The sequence below is a fragment of the Crocodylus porosus genome, unplaced genomic scaffold, assembly GCF_001723895.1.
Source record: "Crocodylus porosus isolate Cpor-Errol unplaced genomic scaffold, CroPor_comp1, whole genome shotgun sequence".
Taxonomy (NCBI): Eukaryota; Metazoa; Chordata; order Crocodylia; family Crocodylidae; genus Crocodylus; species Crocodylus porosus.
This window is the reverse complement of record NW_017728921.1, coordinates 16,176,324-16,196,183: the sequence shown is the minus strand read 5'-3', so window position 1 is coordinate 16,196,183 and position 19,860 is coordinate 16,176,324. Positions and strand designations below refer to the sequence as shown.

The window sequence follows — 19,860 nt, the reverse complement described above, 5'->3', positions numbered from 1 at the left end:
GACTATCGGGATAATTAGCGCGGTAGAGAGCGCTGTGTTTTGGGGTGTCCTGACCCCAACCCCAGTGGGGGTGACTATTGGGATAATTAGCGCGGTAGAGAGCGCTGGATGTGGGGGTGGCTAGCGGGATAATTTCAGGGGTGCTACCCAAGAGTGTGGGGGTTCCTGGTGATCCCGGCCCTGTGGGGCAGTATTTTACGAGGCCCCAGAGAGGGTGAGGAGCACGGGACAGGCCCCAGAGAGGGTGAGGAGTGCGGGACAGGCCCCAGACAGGACAGGCCTCAGAGGGGGCACGAGACCCCAGTGAGGGGAACTTACTGTGGGAGGCGGGTGACGAAACCCCAGCAGGGTAGCACCCCGTGGGGAAGTGCGCGGTGACTGCGGAGAAGCCCAGTCGGGGTGAAAACGCGGGGAGCGCGGAGACAAACCTTATGGGCTGGGGGGGAGACCCGCAGTGACTGTGGTGAGACAGACCCTAGTGGGGAACTACCTATCTGGGAGAAGCCCCAGCCGGGGCAAACCTATTGGGAAGCCCAGTCAGGCGAGTGTATAGACAAGCCCAGAGGGGCGAGCTTAGCGAGAAACTTAAAGGAGCAAGCGTAGTGAGCCGGCCTGAGTAAGCTAGCGAATACAAGGGAACCGGTAAGAGGGCGCTGGTTGTGTGACAAGCCCGGAAGCGCCAGTAAGGGCGCTGGTTGTGTGACAAGCCCGGGAGCGCCAGTCAGGGCGCAGAGAGTAAACTGACCAGTCAACGTCCGGTACATCTGCAAGGCTTGGGGCGTGCTAAAGGGGAGGTTGGAGGCACGCGTAGCCCATAAGGCTGGGGCGCACCGGGTCACCCCTCATAGGATAGGGGCCAGGACGTACAGAGCACCGTGTCATAGGGAACAGTAAGGCAGCCTCCCTTAAAAGATATATAACACCAAGACGTGTCGGGCGAGACTGAGGGTGCTAAACAGTTAACTTGGTACGGTAGGGGGTGCTAGGGAGATCACGGCCGCTCCTAGGGCCCGCTCCGTGACAGTTCCATTTATAAATAGTTTGTAAAGGATAAAGAATAATGAACACTTTAAAGACATGGCTAACTAAATGTTCAGTCAATAGGTGACAATTAACCATCTCTAATACCTTCCATAGCTGTGATGATAACAGCTGCTATACCTGGTTGTAACTTACTTATTGCTCCTTATTAATCATCTATTAGCTCTTTGCAAACTATTCTGAAATGAAAACTGAACACACAGCTTGACCTGTAATTTTTCAAGATGGTTTGTTAATACAGCATGCCATCTCTTGGGAGCACCAACAGTGATAAGGGGCACCGCAGAACAAATTAATACTTGTGTTCTAAGAGAAGGAGAGAGCAAGCTGTTTCAGTCCGAGTTTACAAATAAAGTCAGCAAGAAAGATCAACTGAACTTCTGCTTTACTATAAAAGCTTTCTACTGTAGACCCAAGAAGAGTGTGTTCTGCCTGACCCCATATTTTCTGTGTCTACCCCACCAGAAAAAGGTAACCTCTCAGCATATCTTCCAGGCATCAGCCTCATCTGTGTCTCCCAAGCTATAACATGGTGGATTTGATTTCCTCAGGCCCTTTCCAAAGATTCTCGTGCGTCTGAGTTTTGAAGTTATGCTTGCTGAATTCCTCTGAGATTTCCAGGAAGGACTTTCCTTTTGTCTCAGGAAGGAAAAAGCCAACATAGAGAGCAGTGCAGACACAAACCATGAAGAATGGAAGGTAGCAGAAATGTGCAAGGCCTTCCTAAATGGAGAGAAAAGTACAAAAATATGAGCCCATGAACCACTAGAAATCCACTCCTACGGATAGTGGCATCCATCATAAAATATTTCTGTGCTGACCTGAAGGATCTTATGTGCATGGATTACAGCAACTCAAGGGTAAAGTTTGGGAGACTTGGCTTGGTGAGGGGAGTATTACATGATTTCAGCTTTTCCTGCCTTTCTCACTACATATAACTCTACAGGAAAATGGGAAAACAACTGCTCTTGTTAGGATTCCCTGTAGGAAACACTGCAAGGGTGCTAGCTGTGAAGAGCTCACAATATATTCAGTTCAATCCTTTCCCAGCAGGATTCACAAACGGGAATGTTGTGAGAGCTAAAAGGGACCTAGTAGCTTCCGTAGTCCCAACCATTCCAACCTGATGACAGAATGGGAATGGTGGCTGTCCGGCCTCAAAACTGTTCCAATCCCAGCCTCTTGTACTGTAGTATTCTCTATAGGGAACAGGTTGGACACTTGGCTACAAGACAGCTCACAGCTACTCTAGTTATAGCTTATAGCCAAACAGCTGCAGAACTGGCTATCCCGGTGAGATACTGCAGGCCTAGTCATTTCCACTAAGCATCAGTGTAGGTTGTAGCAGTACGAGAGCACTTGTTCATGGACTGAAAAACTGTAGATGTATATATAATCTTCCAAACTTACCACAATGAATGGAAAGGCCATTCCAGTCAGAAAGAGATTGAACCAGAGTAGAGAGCCACAGATCATGTAAGCAGCTGGGCGGGACATTTGATCAAAGATCTCGGTCGGCAAAATTCCTGTCACACCAGCTAGGAAAGGAATTTGCAAGAAAATTTATAACTTCATCAATAGAGGGTGGAAATGAACAGGACCTATGCTAACAGCCCAAAGAAGTGTGGGGTATACAAACAGGACAGGGACCATTTATAATGGATTTTTTTGTAAATTCTTACTAGTCAGCATAGCCAGAGCAAGTGCTAATGTGGCTTAAGTTGCAGCAGGAAGTTTTAGGTTAAATATGCATTCAGATGTGCGCACACATCCATAAAAATGGTTGGGTTCTGAGAAAATTACAAGTCAATCAGTTAAAATAAATAGGAAAAGTTTTACATATATATGCAAAGACATTACAAAATAACAGAGCTCAAGAACCTTTAAGACTGCAAACAGAAGGAATGAAGTATTAGGAACACTTGCTTAATGAACTGATTTGCACATCTAAGAGCTGTTGTCTATTGTCACAAATTAGATAAAATGTCACTCTTTTTGCTCTGAACCTATAAAGCAAAGGAACTTTTCTTTCAGGAGTGACCCAAGCTTTGTGTTTGTTTCTTGTTTTCTTTCAAACATGACCAGCCCAACAAAGACAGCTGCACGAGGAGAGCAGGGGTGGGCAATTATTTTGGCCGGTGGGCCACTTAACAAGTTTTGGTAATCTGTGGAGGGCTACACACATAAAATCTTTCAAAAGATACCATTTAAACAAATTATAGCTAAAAGCAAATCATATATTCAAAATCAAACATCTACTATAACATATTTTAATTTTATTTCAAAAATATTTTTATCCTGATATATGTTTTTTTGAGTAGTGTACATAGAGATAATAGCTCAAATAAAATCTTACTTGTATACTGTGGGGGTCAGAGGGCATAGGTGGGGAGTGTGTGAGTGGTGGGGTATGTGTGGATGTGTGTGTGGGTGGGTGGGGAGAGTGTGCACATGGGTGTGCTGGGACTGCTTTGTGTTAGGTCCTGGGAGCTGGCTGGAGGTAGAGGGAGGGAGGGGGCTCATGCAGCAGAGCTTGCCTGAGTGATGTGGTGCAGGTGCAGTCTACTCCCCCAGATCTAGCCTGCGGATACCCTCACAGCACTCCACATGGAGCTGAGCCCTTCCCACTCCTGTCTGGGGCAGCCCATGCCACACTCCTGCCTACACCCACCCTGGCCCCAGCCCCAGCCCTAGCCCCGACTCTGACTTTGGCCAGCATATACAGCTTCCTGGCAAGGCTGCCTTCCACCCACTTGTCTGCCTGCAGATGGCTGCTCATGCCGGGTGAATAGAGTGGGTGGAAGGTGGCTGGGAGCTGAAGCTGAAGGCCATGTGCTGGGGCAGGAGCTGCCTGGCTTGAGATTCCCCTCCACTGCTTCCCCACCCTACCTGCTGCCCATAGCAGCACAGCTAGGACAGGAGGAGAAACCGCTGGATACTGGCAGCGGGGGTGTAGGGGAGGAAGCTGAGCAGTACCCAAGGAAGAGCTGGAGCCCTGTGTGCTGGGGCAAGAGCCACCTGGCTTCAACTCCCCTTGCCCCCACCGCTTCTCCACCCTATCTGTTGCCCATAGCAGCGCAGCAAGGACAGGAGGAGCCACTGGAGGTGGAGGGAACAAAGCAGTACCCAAGATGGCTGCAGCCACACCAGGAGCAGCCTTGCTAGAAAGTTGTGCACGCTGGTCAAAACTGGGACCAACCTGCAGGTGTGTGCAGAAGCATGGCACCAGCTGCCCCATGTGGGAGCAGATGGAGCTCAGCCCCCTTGAGGGCAGCCACAGGCCAGATTAAATCAATTGTGTGCCAGCCCGTGGGCCAGATCTACTGTATTTCATGGTGTATAAATTGAGGTTTGAAGCCCAATTTTTTACTCTTAAAATTCAACCACGACTTATACTCTATATTACCATCCCCTGCAAGTGGTGCAGGGCTAAGTGCTAGGTTGATGTAACTCAGGCAGTGCTGCTCACAGGGGATGGGGCAAAGCCCGGCTCCAACTTATATACCATGCCTAGAATCCTACCTTTCCTAACTTTTAAATGAGGGTTGACCTATACACCGTGTCAACATATACACTGTGAAATACAGTGATCATCAGTCGGTGGGCTGGATCTGGCCCACAGGCCGTATTTTACCTACCCCTGCTATAGAGAGCAGCACAGATTGCCCCTACATAGTTCTGAGACATAACCACAGTTGCGCGCAAGCACTGCAGCTGATGAAAATATAGGTAACTGTAGTGAAAAAATTAACATTTTTTGTATTATTCAACTGTCACCTGGTCAAATGCAATCTTCACTTCCAGCACCTTGCCAGCACTTGTCTTGGAGCCCTGCAGTTTCAAAACATCAGTGAAAACCCTCATGAAACTTACCTGGCCCAATTCCAAAGCTCAGGATATAGGCAAAAATGCAGACCATGCTGAGGTAGGGCATCCAGCTAATCTGACTCTACAGACATAGTGGAGAAGGAAATAAAAGTTAAGACACTTAGAGTTACTTGCTCTCATTTAATACCCCACCAGTATAAAAGGCAAAACAGACTCTACTTGACTTAAATAATGAAAAAGAATTTGTTACCTGCTGGGATAAAGCAACCATAAAAACGATGGCCCAGACTGCCATGAAGCTATATCCTCCCAGGATCAGCAACTTCCGGCCAGCATGCTCAATAATCATATTCTGCACAAAGCAACACAAGATGTTCAAAAGCTATTTATGCCTCTCTCCTCCAGCCCCTCCTTCCAAGGCACTGCTTAGTTAGGTGGCATTGATTGGGATTCAGGCAGGCTGGGTGATGAGGAAGTGTCAAGTGTGTGTCACAACTGCAATCTAAACCTGTCTCTAAAAAACCTTGTGTACTTGCTTGAGAAATGTAAATGCCCTAGATTTTGTCGGAAATTGAAGGTAATTTGGGACTATAAAGTAGCAAGCCAAGGAGACAGTGCTTCTCTCTTGCTGTCTATTGTATGGAAAAAGAAACTGAATGAAACCTACATATTAGTATGAGTCTGAGTACCCTACGGGAATGCTTCAGTGACTGTAACAATAGGTTACCACAAGGTGGTGGTGTTTCAGAACATGAAACATTTTTGAATACCTAGTATGTCACCATGCTGCCTTATGAATGATATCACAGGTACAAAGACTACAGATCACAACTTTAAAATAAGAGCCAGCAACCCAACAGAACTGAACTGGAGGGCTTGAAATGCAGCCATCACCGGGACCTGGAAGGGAGAAGGAGGGGATTCTTTTCTATATAGACCGTATGTTTTCTCCAGTCACTGACTTTAAAAGTGCTATTCCAGATCAGCCAAAGGGTTTACCCACAGCAACTGCCAAGATACAAGAAAAATATACTCCCTTTTAAAATATTCAGACATTATACTATCTGGCCATGATCAGTGATTGATTAAATGACTGATGGATCAGTAATCTGCAAGGTAACCATCGGAATGAAAAGCACTTTAAGTAGGAAAATTGTTATTAGTTGGATGTTGTATGTCAGTGGAGTTTTCTTGTGTTAGTAAAATGCATCTATTTTGTGCATAGGTACTCACACAAGTAACAGCTGTGATGAGTTCGCAGCACCCAGTGCCAATGATGACATACTGGATTTTGTCATATGGAATTCCAGCCTCCCGGAACACATAGCCAGCATAAAAATACATCTGGGAAGGAAAGAGAGGAAGAGAAAAATGTAACAAAGGATACTGCAGAATTGCCAGCCAGTGCCTTTCCTGCTCCCTCAGATACAACTTTCTACTCTCCAGTTTGGGGTTACACATCCCCATAGAGAATTGGCTACTTTCCCGTAAAGCACTAAAAAAAGTGTCCATTTGCAGTCCATCCCCTAACACGCAGGAGTGTCTCAGCAACTGAGCACCTGGTATTTCATTCAGATATTGGTGCCAAAATGTTCTTTGAAAGAACTGGCATCAGGGGAGTCACAGTATTTCAACAGTGGAGCAAAGAGAAGTCCATTAACTATAGAGCTCTCCCCTGAATAAAATGACCAAGATAAGATAAGACTACTACTCAGAAGCAGTATAAGGCACTTCTTACTCCTCCAGACTGCTAAATGGAAACTTGTCAGTTAATGCATTTATATTTGCATTCTCTTGTTTCCTGCAGTTCATTAGGCATCTCTCTGTCTTATGTCTCCTCAACCATTCTTTTCCACCAAAGCTGGATGCTAAGCAATATGAGCAAGGACCTAGCTCTTGTACCCACCTCTCTTTATAATCCATCATTTTACATGTCTTAATTTAACTCCTCCACTGATTTCTCCCTCCCTGATACAGTCACACCTTTCTGTGGCAATTAGGAAGAAGAACACTGTAAGTGACGCAGGCTATTTTCCTTGTCCTGCTGAACATGGGCCAATCTGCCCAAGAAGTGACAAGGTGTGGCTTGCAGGTTGGTCTCATTTCTAGTACTGCTCGTGAAACAGTTCCCACAATGCTTACCGAGTCATTCCCACAAAGCTGCATGGCACTGCTCAGCACAATGATACTGATCAGCTGCCATCTGACAGCCGGATTCTGGAACAGCTCCCATGGCTTCTTTGCCCTCTGACCTTTGATGGCAGCCTGTTCTGCTAGTATCTCTTCTATCTCGCTACTCAGGTCATCACTGCCTCTCAGTTTCCGCAATGCTGGAAGAACAAAATGTGCCAAATTTAGCCTGGAGAAAAGGGGATTAAATAGGGACATGGCAGCAGTCTTCAAATATATGAAAGGCTACCATGAAGAGGGAGAACATCTCTCAAAAATGGCAACCCAAGTCTGCACACAAAAAAGTATGGATAAAAGTGTATCCTCATTTGCACGTACAATTACCAAACCAAAGCAACAAGATAGCTGAAGTGCCAATGCAACCATGACTGCATGTATCTACATGCATTCTGGGCATGTAAAAGTGTTTTTAAGAAATATTACCTTAACTGGTTAGCAATTAATACATCATAAGATAAATGCCACAGACATTGCATTGGGCTAAAGTATTTGGTATTTATTAAAGGAAACTAGCAGTGCTACAGGACAGAATAAAACACATGGACTAAATATTCTGGAATTACCTCTTGCATCTTGTAAAAAATGTACAATCAGACTGACATCAGGTTGTCTGCACTGTCCGTAAATCTTGTCTTCTGAATGGGAGGTTGACATTGTCACTTTACACTCACCAGAGATGCAGGATTCCTTGTCCCCTCGGTCGATCAAGAGGTACCTTGGGCTTTCAGGGAGCCAGGGCAGAGTTACCATCTGGATCAGAGCAGGCACCACATTGCTAGCTAAAAGAAGAGGCCAGCTCTCCTCTCCTCCTAATAGTTCACTGGAGAAAAGTAAAATATAACAAAGAATAAAATAAATGGATAAAATATTTCATAAGACAATATTCATTGAGTGAAATACAGCTTCTCATGTTGGTTGAGGAAACTGGTGGCAACATAACCCGCTGGGAAGAACTGGGTTTGAGAATCAGTGTGGTCTTGGATCAATGGTGATATCAATGATGGCATAAGTTACAAGTTGGGAGGGAGTGGCATGTACCTCTTATCACTTTGATATTCAGCAGGTATGAACAAGAAATACTTTGTATGTGGAAAAGGTGGGACTGTAGCAGGAAAAGCATTTAACACAAAGGTGTGAACTAAAACAACCTCTTCTCATAAGGTAACTTAACTTGCCTCCCCCTTGCGCTTATGATTTAAAGCCAAATTCAGGCCTACATAAGCAAGCCTGTCTGTCACTTAAGTAAATGTTATGGTTGGGGTTGGTCCACAAAGAATACCACACTGATGTAGGTCACACTTGTGTATGCCCACCAAATGCCAAATCAGTGAAAGCAGTGTTGCCATTTAGATCCACATTGTGTAACTAACCTATGTCAATATTGACCCCACTGCTGAATTCGCCACCTAAAAAAAAAAAGCACCATACCCACCCTGTTAATGTGCACATCTGAACAAGACAGAAAGAGGCTTAATGAAACAGAACCATGCCTGGTACCTATACATTACCTAATTCCAAAAACCTGTCCTAGCACCAACCCCAAGGCTGTAAATGATGCAGAAGTCAATGCCACTGCTCCTCTGATCTTCTTGGGAGCACTTTCCCCCAGGTACATGGGCTGAATGTTCATGCTCACACCTGGTGGACAACATAGACCAACACTGATTTTAGCTTATTTCCAAATGTCAAGAGAGAAAAAGAAAAATTAAAACAGCTCTGAGTGGAGTGAGTTAGCTATATCCCTTCTGCAGATTACACTGTATGTGCTTACTTTGTTTACTGAGGCCCATAATATGTTTCACTTCCTTATACCTTATGTCGGTTTATGTAAATATATAGCTGAATATTGTAATCAAGTTCCTAAATAAAATGCATAGATAATTATTATTAAAGGTGCATTGATTTTTCACCCTTGGTGCTCATGAATTTTAGAGACGAAATAGCGGTGGCTAAAGTGAGGAAGCTCAACAGCTTACACTCGAGTTATGCAAAACTGTACATGCATGTATTTATGTATTTGGCAACTACAAATTTTGTACATGCTGTATACTCTTTGCACATAGGCAGTGTCATGAGTCCGCACATACAAAAACTAGAAAGCAGGTCTACAAATCTGAATTTTTAATTTGTGCATATATAGATCATCAAATTGTTCAAGTGCATCAACTCTTCTATGGTCACAAAGTTTTCATTAACTAATTCAAGACTGGGAATATGTAAACCAGTTTTAATGGTAAACAGAGCAATAAAGAAGTGTCAAGTGCCACAACTTTTATCACTAAAATTTCCTTTTCTTGTGTCTGTGTGCGTCTGGGGTGGCCTATTCAGATATTGGATACAGTTACTGGCACAGAATGCTGCGTATTACATTTCAGAAACATATTGCTATATGGTACAAATATTGTTTGGCGATCTATGTTTATTTAGTTTCTTAATGGAAAACGGGCATGAAAAAACAGCTAGTCCAATCTGTTTTGGTGCCAAGGGTCTTAATTTTCAAAGCCAAACTCAAAATCAAGGACTGCAGACCTAGACAAGAGAGAGACTGGTGCTAGAATTTTTAATAACACAAACATTTATTTTTATAGTGCTCATCACTGTAGCATCCCCCAGTGAAACCATACCTGCATTGATTCCAGTAAAAAATCTGCTGAGCATGATCATTTCAAAAGATTTTGCCATTTGACTGAATCCTGACAAGATTGCAGCTATAATCACAAAAACATTGTTCACCAACAAGGATGTCTTCCTTCAGAGAGAATAAAAACACAATAAAAGGCTCAGATTGTATCAGGTCTAGTTATCAGATTCAGTGCTTATATCTAATGGGTCCAGTTTTCCAAACCCAAATGCTTATGTTAGGATGGGGGTTTCTATCTTAGAGCATTACAGTTGGCACTTTCGGATCCAAACACTCATTTTAGATGCCCACTGACTTAATGTATTAATTATGAAACCTGGATTTTGTGTTGGAAGGGTCTAACACAGCTAGAGTCCCATCCACTGGAAATGACAATAGCTGAGGATGGCTGTGGCGGGGCACCAGTGGGTTGCTTACCACTTAGGGATATTGCAAGTTCGGTGGGAGTTATTGACTGAGCAGCAGGGAAAGCCGTCCCCAGGAACCATTTTAAGGAGGAAGGCCGGTGTCAGAGCACTCCCAGTGCTCTGCCACTTGAAGAACTGGGCCAGGCAGCAGGCAGCAGTCAGGTGCAGCCCAGTCCTGACAAGTGGCCATCTTAAGCCTCAGGCCAGTAGGGCTGGGGGTAGCAGTTCCTGGCGCTGAGGAAGAAATATCTCCTGGTGGAGCTGCTGCTCCAGAGACAACACGGAGGTAAGGGCAGGAGCTATGGGGTGGCTTGGAAACTCCTGGTCCTGGGTATGAAACTGCACCTTGCCAGGGACAGGTGGTTTGGTGGGGCTCCTAGTGGCACAGGAGCCCTCAAGAAATGCCAGACCAGTTTCTGCCTCAGTGAAAGGTGAGGAGGGGCACCTTAATAACACCAGCACCCACTTTAGGGTGGGTAATGCAACATCAGAGGAGTTAGAGCCAGGCATACCCATGTGGGGGGACCTGAGCCTGGTGTGGTGCAACACCCTGCAGAGTGGGTAGTGGGGCCAGGCATGGCTGCAGCCACCTGAGCCCAGGGAGGTGTAAGACCCTGGGGAGCTGTGGGGCAGGCATGCTGAGCAGGGGCCCCTGAGCCTGTGGGGGTGTTCGACCCCTATTTTCAAGAAGGGGAGGAAGGAGGATCTGAGTAATTATAGGCCAGTCGTCTCACCTGCATCCTTGGAAAGGTCTTTGAAAATATTATGAAGGATCATATTTGTGGGAGTTCAGTGGGAAAAATAATGCAGTAGGGAAACCAGCACAGATCTGTAGCAGGTAGATCATGCCTGACCAATCTGGTTTCATTTTATGACAGAGTCACAAAATGCTTAGGAGTAGAGGTGGATGTCATTTTCTCAGACTTTAGAAAGGCCTTCGATACGGTATCTCATCCTATTCTCATGAATAAATTAGGAGGCTGTGACATAAATGTTTACACGGTCCGGTGGGTGGCAAATTGGCTTAGCAGTCGCACCCAGTGAGTGGTAGTAGACGGGTTGGTATCAACCTGGAAGGAGGTGGGTAGTGGGGTCCCGCAGGGTTCAGTCCTTGGACTTGTACTCTTCAATATCTTCATCAGTGACTTGGATGTGGGTGTGAAGTGTACTCTGTCCAAGTTTGCGGACAATGCTAAATTGTGGGGTGAAATGCACACTCCAGAGGTTAGGGAATGATTGCAAGCAGACCTGGAAAGGTTAGAAAAGCCTAGGCAAGGGGTCAGACTTGATGATCTGTTGATGTCTCTTCCGACCCTAGCATCTATGAATCTATGTGCCTCAGGGGAGGCGACAATGCAGAGTTGGGTGCAGAGAGGCACCTGAAGGGCTGCATCTGAGTGACTGAACCAAATGAGGCCCTGTGAGTAGGGGGCCTGTGTTGAGGCCCTGTTAACTTGAGGGACTGAATTTGGTCCAGGTAAGCCTTCAGGCGCCTGAGTCCGCAGGTGGACCTGACATTGATTAGAGGGCGGCAGAGAAGCTGCGGAGAAATAAGGGGGCAAGTCAGCAGCCCCGTATAAAGAACACCTGGGGGATGTTATCCAGCTACAAGACACTGCGCAGACTCTGCCCCTATTTTGCGAACTGCCTGGTGCTCATTTGGATGAGGGCAGCAGGAGATGCTCGAAAGGCTGTATGCTTGCTGGCCTGGGAGCGAAGGGAACCAGGCCCAAGGACCTTTCGGGATATGGCAGGGTGAGTGTGGCCCTGGGGAAAAGGAGGGGCGGTACAAGTGAGGCCCAGCAAGGGCAGTATGAGAGAAGAGACCATGTGAGAGACAGTGGAATGTGAAGCCTCAGTGAGACAGAGGTGGTACGAGTGTGGCCTGTAACAGGCAGGTTGTGAGAGGCCTAATACTGTAACAAGTTGGGCCTGGCCTCAGGCTGGAGCTTTACACAGCTGTTAGAAACATCTGCGAGGCATGGGACACGTAAGGGGAGGTAGGAGCGTGTGCTCAAGGCCCTAGACACCAGGACCCAGAAAGGACAGCCACCTGCCTAATTAAGATCTTAATTACTCAACAGCAAGGTGTGGCAGACAAGATAGGTGGGAGGCACACCCAGAGGCAGTGGGAGACCAGCACTGTGGCTGGTCGGGGAGCTCCCACATCGCCACAATGGCACAGCCACATTTAGGGAGGTAGGAGGGCCCCCATCACATTGATAATAGTGATTCCTACTGCCAACTGAGTTGAGAGCCATCTCCAACTATTTTCCATTGGTAGAAAGTACCATTCTAGGTTGGATTTTGAGAAGTGTCTGGTTACCATTTCAAGGCATGGGCCCTCTGGCCTCATGTAGCAATGAGAGATTAATTTGTTGTCTTTTGATTACAAGCGTCCTCTGTGATTTTCAGTCGCATTGGGTAACTGGGATTTGGACTCTTATTAGTTTCACACTCAAACATGCTAGTCATCAGATTAATGAAATCCACTCTAAAAAGCTCATGTTGGAGATACAAAGCCCTCTTACCTTCCCAGCTTGATTGCCATAGGTCCTGCAACAAGAGCTCCAGTAAGCCCCCCCAAAGGGTACACAGAGACAATAAAAGACCACAAAAGCAATATCATGTTGTTCTCGAGGGGTGCACCTGTGCGTTCCAACCATGTTTCATTCATAAACGTCTGAATGTACTGTAAATAAAGGACAAGGATGGTTTACTGAAGGGTTAAAGATGAAGAAAGCAAAAAGACCAAGGGTTTTCCTCTTCTTAGGGCCTATGGTCCAAACAGGACCCTAAAGAGAAGGCTGAAAAAAAAGCATTTAGTTTTAAGATATCATTTTGATACTCCAGTAGAATTCTAGTTGTTGAGAAGCTGTATTAGAGAGATTATGTTTATGCACTGAAATCTTGTGTGTTTTAAAAAATATGTAGAGTTTTTAGGTTCTAACCTCTAATTCTAAATTTGATCCTAAAATCAGAGGCAAAGCTTGATTTTGAAAGTGTACAGCACTTGGATGCTGAATGCTCCCACGAACCAATTTTAACAAGAAGATGAGTATATAAGTCATTTTAATGTTATTTTTTCTCTGCCAGGTGCCTCAGAATCACACCTAGAACAGCTACTAGAGAGCCCCAGAGAACCTGGCCAATGGGAAAATGGGTCATCACCAATTACAGCAATTAATCAGGTTTTGCAAAGTCTTTTGAAAAATAATTAAGAAAAATGTGGCCACCTTATTTAAAAGAAATGTCTTTTAAGTGTGGAAATATTCATGATTATATTTGTTAAAGGTATAACTGGCAGAAAAAGGTTTTGACTGGCAAATCTTGTGTCCTCAAGCCCTTTAGCAATAGCATGATGACACCCCTCAATTACCAATGATAAAAACATACACATCCAAGTCCTCACTATTCAGCCTCAGTATTAGCTGACTGAAGGTTTTTCTCAACATATCCTGGTTTATCCTCATACTGGAGGTCACTGAACCTCTTTTAGGGATTACAAGTTTGGGGCGTCATAAGATTCACTATCTCCGGAGAAGGTTAGAGGCCAGCAGAAACTTACTGTAGTTGGAGCATTGATGATGGAGATGTTATAGCCATACTGGAAAGTCCCTCCGATCCCAGCAGCACATACTGTTAGAATTAGCACCCTGCTTTGAACCTGTAAAAGCCCCCAAACATAAAAGTATTAAAAGGGTGGAAAATGTAGATTATTTTCTTGCTTTCATTAAAATGATTCATTAGGAACTTGACCCAAAGCCACACTCTATTTGACAGGACTTGAATGGTAAGATGAAAAGGCCACAATGCTGGCTCTAAAATGGTAAGTTCCAAAAGATTAGATAAATGACACTAACTGATGTCAGGGATGTATCTGGTGCTGTGTTGGTCTGAGACAAAAAGAAATGCAAAACTAGAACTCTTTGTTCCAAAATGATACCTTTTTATGTTTTTGCAACTTCTTAGCTGATCTAACAAAAGGTATCATCTCTGAACTAACATTTTAAACTTTAAGGCGCCCTCTGCTGCCTAAAATATTACTGTACACAGTAGTTTAAAAATAAAAAATTGCAGGTAACAGAGTTCATTCAGGGCTGGTTTTGGATAACAGTCCTGGAAATGTCAGTGCTTTGGTATTTTATATGTATTTTTCTAAAAACTCAGTGCAATTTTCTATAAATATCACTGCACAGACTTGACAGCTATCACCAAGTCAAGTCAATCTTTTTTAGACACATGACAAATGCATTGTACAAGTGTTACGCAAATGTAAAGCTAACAATATTTGCCCAACATAAAACATCTACCTTGAACAGGGCTTCTTTATAGCCCTGAGGTTTGAACTCAAGCCCACTGAAATGTCACTGGATGCTATTTCTGCCATCTCTTCCTTTTTATTATGTGTATTTTTTTCTCCTCTTTAATTTGAGGGAGTCTTTCCCATACTCCTTCATAGGTCAGACATTGAATCAGATAGCTTCTCTGCTTCACTCTCTCCCTATACAGTGGTAGGTTTTCACTATATTTTGTGTTGTCCCATTTGATCAGTGATTTGTTTGGTGAGGGTTTGCCTTCATTTTACCTTTTTAATGTGGTGAGGCATGAGTTCATTTTGATCTTTTAAAAATTGGTACCCCCCCCATTACTGCTATATTCTCTTTTTCAACTTCAATCCCGTGTCTTGATTAGTATTTATTGTTGAAAAGGACCACTTCATATGCTTTGGAGGTTGGTAGCATGGGATGTCTGTGTTCTGCTATGTAGCAGCAGTGTCTGATTCAGTGTTTGGTGGAGGAGGCAGGTGCTTTTCTAGCTGAGATGGCACAAGAAGCAGAAAGTTCATTTTTGTATGTCCATAAGCAAAGGGATTTGTCTTTTCTCCCCCTATCCGAAGTTGATCTGAGTTGATACGGCATGCTCCCACTACCTGCCACTGACACAACATTTGATACCAAACACATGTGGCCACAGCACAACGATTCTTCCATGACCTCAAAGAAATAGAGATGTGGAAGGAGCCTCCACCCACCCCGCGGCACAGAGGCAGGGTCAAGTAAACCTAGAGCATCCCTGACAAACGCTTGTCCGACCTGCATTTAGAAACCGCCGGCCTGTGCCAGCAGTTCACTACCCCATATTACCTGCCTAGTGTCTGGCCTGAATTTCTCTGCAGAGCAAGCCTGCTTCATTTCTCCTCCCCTCCACGCACACGGGGAACAGCCGGTTCCTGCCTCCTTTGCAACCCTCTCTTATGCCCTGCCCGACCTCGCGGCGCCGTTTCCCAAGCGGGCCTCATTCGTGCCGCCCTCCAGTCCCTCTGCTACCTGCTCCCAGGTGAGCTCTACCCCGGCGCCGTCTCCTCGCACCCCCAAAGGCCCCGCACTCCAGCTGAGGCCTCCCCTGGGCTGAACAAAAACCAACACCGGCGTCTCGCTCGTGCCATCCCGGCTCCCGCAGCGTTATCCCCGCCCTGCTGCGGGCTCACGTGCCCGGGGAGGGGGGCCCGGAGGCACGCTGTCCCCAGGCCCTTCTCCCCCCGGCCGATAGAGGGCGCGCGGCGGGCGGTCACCTGCCCCAGGAGGCCCTCGCGGCTCCGCTCCAGCTCGTCGTCCTCCTCCTCCCCGTCCATGCCGGCTCGCCGCCGGGGCGGGGCTCCTCGCGGCTCCTCCCCCCCGTGTCAGCCGAGCGGAGACATTGCGGACGAAGAGCTGTGGGGCTCGTACGCGGTATCATGTGCGGCCCGGGAGCCTTCCCCGGCTTCTCGTCCCGGGCCGGCGCGGCTCCCGCCTCCGGCCCTGCTTGCCCCGTGCCCTTCACGCCGCGCGGAGGCGCTCTCCTGCACGTGCAAGGACAAGGGCGGGCTGTCCAGTGAGCCCTGCGGCAAACGAGTGTGTCTGGCCGGGGCCGGGGCCTGCGCGCAGGCCGGGGGAGAAAGCACGGTCGCCTCACGGGAATATTGCCCTGGGGCCCGCAGATGCTAATGCTTGGAAGGGGCAAGTGTCACGGTCTGCTCTGGTAGTAGTCGGGAGTGACTTTCCGACATTACTTTGGTTAATCTTTCAAGCCCTGTTAACACCTTTCGCAGCGCTGAGTTGTTAATGTCCGCGTGGCAGTTTCCGAGTGCCCTTTGCTTTCTGGGAAGTGTGATCTGGGCCCCGCGGTCTTGAGTGCAGGGCACCGTCAGGAAAGTGAAGGCAAAATGAACTCCGTAGGCTAAAGGGGTGTGAAGCCATATATCCATCCATTAAAGCAGCTTAAACCCTAATGTGGACGTTCCCAGTTGCAATGAGATTTGCCTTCAAGCTTGTCTACACAGCACTTTTGGATTAAGGTGGGGTGTGGATTTTAAAGGGGAATAGCTATTGTGGGGTAAGCCCCTTCAGAGAGAAACCCTTAGATAACTGAAATCAATCCATCCTCTTATAAGGCAATCAGGACTCACAGTAGAGATGATATATTTTATTAGACTAACAAAAGTTTTGCAAAAACATGTCTTTAATGGCAAGACTTAATTCAACAAGATTTTTGCAAAATCATATCTTTATCTAATAAAAGATATCATCTCTACTGCCAGTCCTGTTTGCCTTTTCCTCTAGACCAACAAGGCTGGATACCTGACCTCCTCTTATAAGGTTAGCTATAGCAATATATTGCTCAAGCGTTTCACTTCATCTGCTTATGGGTTTAACATGTTTTAATTAAATAGACGTGTTTAGACTGAAGTGATGAACTTCTATAGAGCAGCCCCCACATATCTCCGCACAATGGTAAAATGCCTCTTATTTTCTGTCTACATTAATGTTGCCACCACTTCTTCCACAAATGAAATGATCATAAAGCTTACAGTGAGGCAATATAGGGACAGCTTTACTTTTTGTTGCTCATTCCTCATTTAAATGCTAAAACAGAACATAAAACAGCACATTTGCTTTCATGTTCAAGTGAAAACTTCAGGTTGCTCCCCATGTAGCGGAAACGTCATTAGTGGGCTCTCAGTACACACATGTCATTGGAAAAATCTCTTGTTCCTTCAAGTACCTCCAAATCCAGTCCCAGTTTTGAAGTAATCTTTGTGGGAAAAGTCTGTCAGACTGTCAGCAGCTTTTATTGCCTTAATTCCTGATTATGCTACTCTTTGTCTATAGCAAAATTGTACACTCGGGAATAATGGACTGGAATTTGCTCTCAGTTACACCAGTGTTAATCTGTAGTAGGTTTGTTGACCTCAGTGCACCTATACCTTTCTCATCTTTGTTCCTTTTGATTTACAATCTCTTGCTGTCAGCCTTTCCCCATCAGTTTTTTTCCTTTACCCTCTTCTGGCATGTGATTTGTTGAGAAAGACTCTTTTGCACAGCATACAAAGAAGCTACTGCAAGTGGAGACAGATCACTCAGCATCTGACCATTGCAATATACTGCATTTCTTCCTCAGCTGAGGGAAGGTGTTTATCTACCTTCAAGAGCCCATCAGAAAAGTTGCTGTCACTGCCAGAGAGGTGGCATGAAGCATTAACTCCTAACACAATAAATGCAACAACAAATAGTAGTGTCCCTTGGCTGGCTAAGGAGAAAACTACTAGCCAGTCCTTGTTTTGTGCGTCTTGGTGTCTATCTTGTCATGATTTGATCAATCAGTCAAATATTTCAAGTGCTGTGGCACTTAAAGACATTCCTATTCACATCAATCAGTAGCAATAGCAAAATTTAAAAAAATAAAAACGTACCAGTTTCTGCAGCTTGTTCATTCTTCCTTGATATGTTTGCTCTCAGTCTGTATCTGCCAAAAGTCTCTTGTACTCTGGGAAGAATTTTAAAGGTTTATTTTAAATCTCCAATGCAGGAATGCATGTATTCAGTCACCCATTATGTTCCATTATGGACACTTGACCTGGTAGGTGTCTTGCCAACAGATTTGTATTGCTCAAAAGAGGCCTGCATGATGACAGATGAGGGGAAATTTGGTTAGTATTGCGCACACTTGACCTGCATGCTGGTGTACACTTACATTGGCACCGGAGACTTTCCAGGATCTGTGGCTAACTCCCAATGAAATTAATGAAGCTTGAATTTGAAGTCAATGGAAGTGATTTTTTTGAGGATCTAACTAAGCCTTAAGTATATTCATCCTTATGTATATGTAGCAGGTGTCATTTGATTTGTCTTGCTTTATGTTTTCCAGTATGGGGACTAGAGCAAGGTAAAATAGCTATTTTATTTTTCTGTGCTTAGAGATATGAAGGGGGATCTTTGAGGAGTCCCCTATCTTGCATCTATAACTACATCCTTATCAGTGATAGGATCGGAACAATTCTAACTGCCTCCAAATCTTATGTTCTCTTTTTACAACTTGTCATATGGATTGGATATGGAATTAGTTTTAGAGCAGCATCTCCAATACTTCTACCTCTTTCTTAAGTGTTACTACTCTGATAATAATTGATCCTGTAAAAATTATGTGGTGGTGTTTCATGTGACTTTACTGTGAACTGTGCTTGTATTATATGAAAAACAATATTTGTTCTCTCTGTTAAAACTGCAAACTCCACTTGGGATCTGAAAGTTAAACTGACTTTAAGTATGTTGTTGCTTTCCTTCTAGAATCATTAGAAAAACAGGACAGGAAAGAACCTCAGGCGGTCATACGGACCCACCCACGCTGTGCTCAGGGCAGAATCATTCCTATCTAAACCCTTCCAAAAAGTGTTTGTCTAACCTGGTCCTACACTTCCGATGACGGAGATTCTACCACTTCTCTACGTAATTTGTTCCACTGCTTGACCATCCTCGTGGTTAAGAAGTTTTCCTAATATCTAACCTGAATCTCCTTAGTTTGCATTTTTTAAGCCTGATTATCTTGTCCTGTTCCCCTGTAGACACGGAGAAATGTGATTCTCTTTATAACAACCTATTTTTAGATTCAATCTTTTCCTCTCTAGATTAACAATTAATCTTCCAACCATTCCTCAGATGTAATATTTTCTACAGCTATAATTAGTTTTGTTGTTGTCTTCTGGATTTGTTCCAGTTTGGCCACCTTTTTATTAAAGTGTGATTACCAAATCTGGACACAGTACTCCGAGAGAGGCCTTACCAGTGCTGAATGGAAGCACTGTGATGTTGTTTCTCTTAATACTCCCCTATGTGCTAGTAGCATTTTTATTTGTAAGCATATTGCACAGATTGAAGTTTAGTTTTGTGATCCAGCATAAATCACATTTTTTTTCTAGTGCAGTCTAACCGGGGCTAAGATGGGCTCTTTCTGGCAGGGGTCTGGATTGCACTAAAGTGCAGGGATGCAGCATGTACTGTTACCACCTATCTAGAACATGGATGCAGTTTAGAACTAACAGTCTGTTTTGTGCCAAAGATGCTACGATTATTTCTTAATAGGCATGGTCCAGATTTTAGTTTTACATAACCTCTGAAGAGGACAAGGAAGCCAAAGGCATGGAGAACTTTTTGTCTGAGACAAAAATAACATTAAGCTTATTTAGTTTAGAGAAGAAATGAGAGAGAGATAACATGGCGAAGTTACCAAAAATGTCTCAGTATAGAGAGGTCAGTTTTGTCACTGAGGTTGCCATCTATCATATTACAAGAGCAAAGTTAATCAATATGTGGTGTGTCAGCCATAGGCATTAGAGTTCAATACAGGGGAGAGGAGGTAAGTGAAACATTTAAAATCAGCACCACATAATGAAATGAATATGATCTTTTAAAAATGCAGAAAAACTAAAAACACCAA

General features: G+C 44.9%; 1 protein-coding gene across 3 annotated transcripts; it reads right to left on the bottom strand.

Annotated features, from left to right (window-relative positions):
* Positions 1–1,493: 1,493 nt before the first annotated feature.
* On the bottom strand, positions 1,494–17,952 carry LOC109312810 (solute carrier family 2, facilitated glucose transporter member 11-like). Of its 3 annotated transcripts, none has more exons than XM_019539104.1 (12): positions 17,840–17,952; positions 13,676–13,774; positions 12,639–12,799; positions 9,684–9,808; positions 8,568–8,697; positions 7,731–7,879; positions 7,012–7,199; positions 6,103–6,213; positions 5,120–5,221; positions 4,915–4,990; positions 2,452–2,579; positions 1,494–1,764 (listed from the first exon to the last, which is right to left on the bottom strand). In XM_019539104.1, the coding sequence occupies exons 1-12, from the start codon at positions 17,858–17,860 to the stop codon at positions 1,564–1,566; spliced, it is 1,491 nt and encodes a 496-aa protein (XP_019394649.1). In that variant the 5' UTR covers positions 17,861–17,952; the 3' UTR covers positions 1,494–1,563. The 3 variants fall into 3 exon arrangements, with proteins under 3 accessions (XP_019394649.1, XP_019394647.1, XP_019394650.1); XM_019539102.1 differs by lacking the exon at positions 17,840–17,952 and adding an exon at positions 15,683–15,770; XM_019539105.1 differs by lacking the exons at positions 5,120–5,221; positions 17,840–17,952 and adding an exon at positions 15,683–15,770.
* Positions 17,953–19,860: the final 1,908 nt, after the last annotated feature.

Coding starts and splice junctions, on each gene's coding strand:
- LOC109312810 (XM_019539102.1), bottom strand. CDS start 15,742: ATGGACGGGGAGGAGGAGGACGACGAGCTGGAGCGGAGCCGCGAGGGC. Junction 9,809..12,638: donor ATGGCAATCAAGCTGGGAAG/GTAAGAGGGCTT, acceptor TTCTCTCTGAAG/GAAGACATCCTTGTTGGTGA. Junction 1,765..2,451: donor TGGCCTTTCCATTCATTGTG/GTAAGTTTGGAA, acceptor CTCTCCATTTAG/GAAGGCCTTGCACATTTCTG.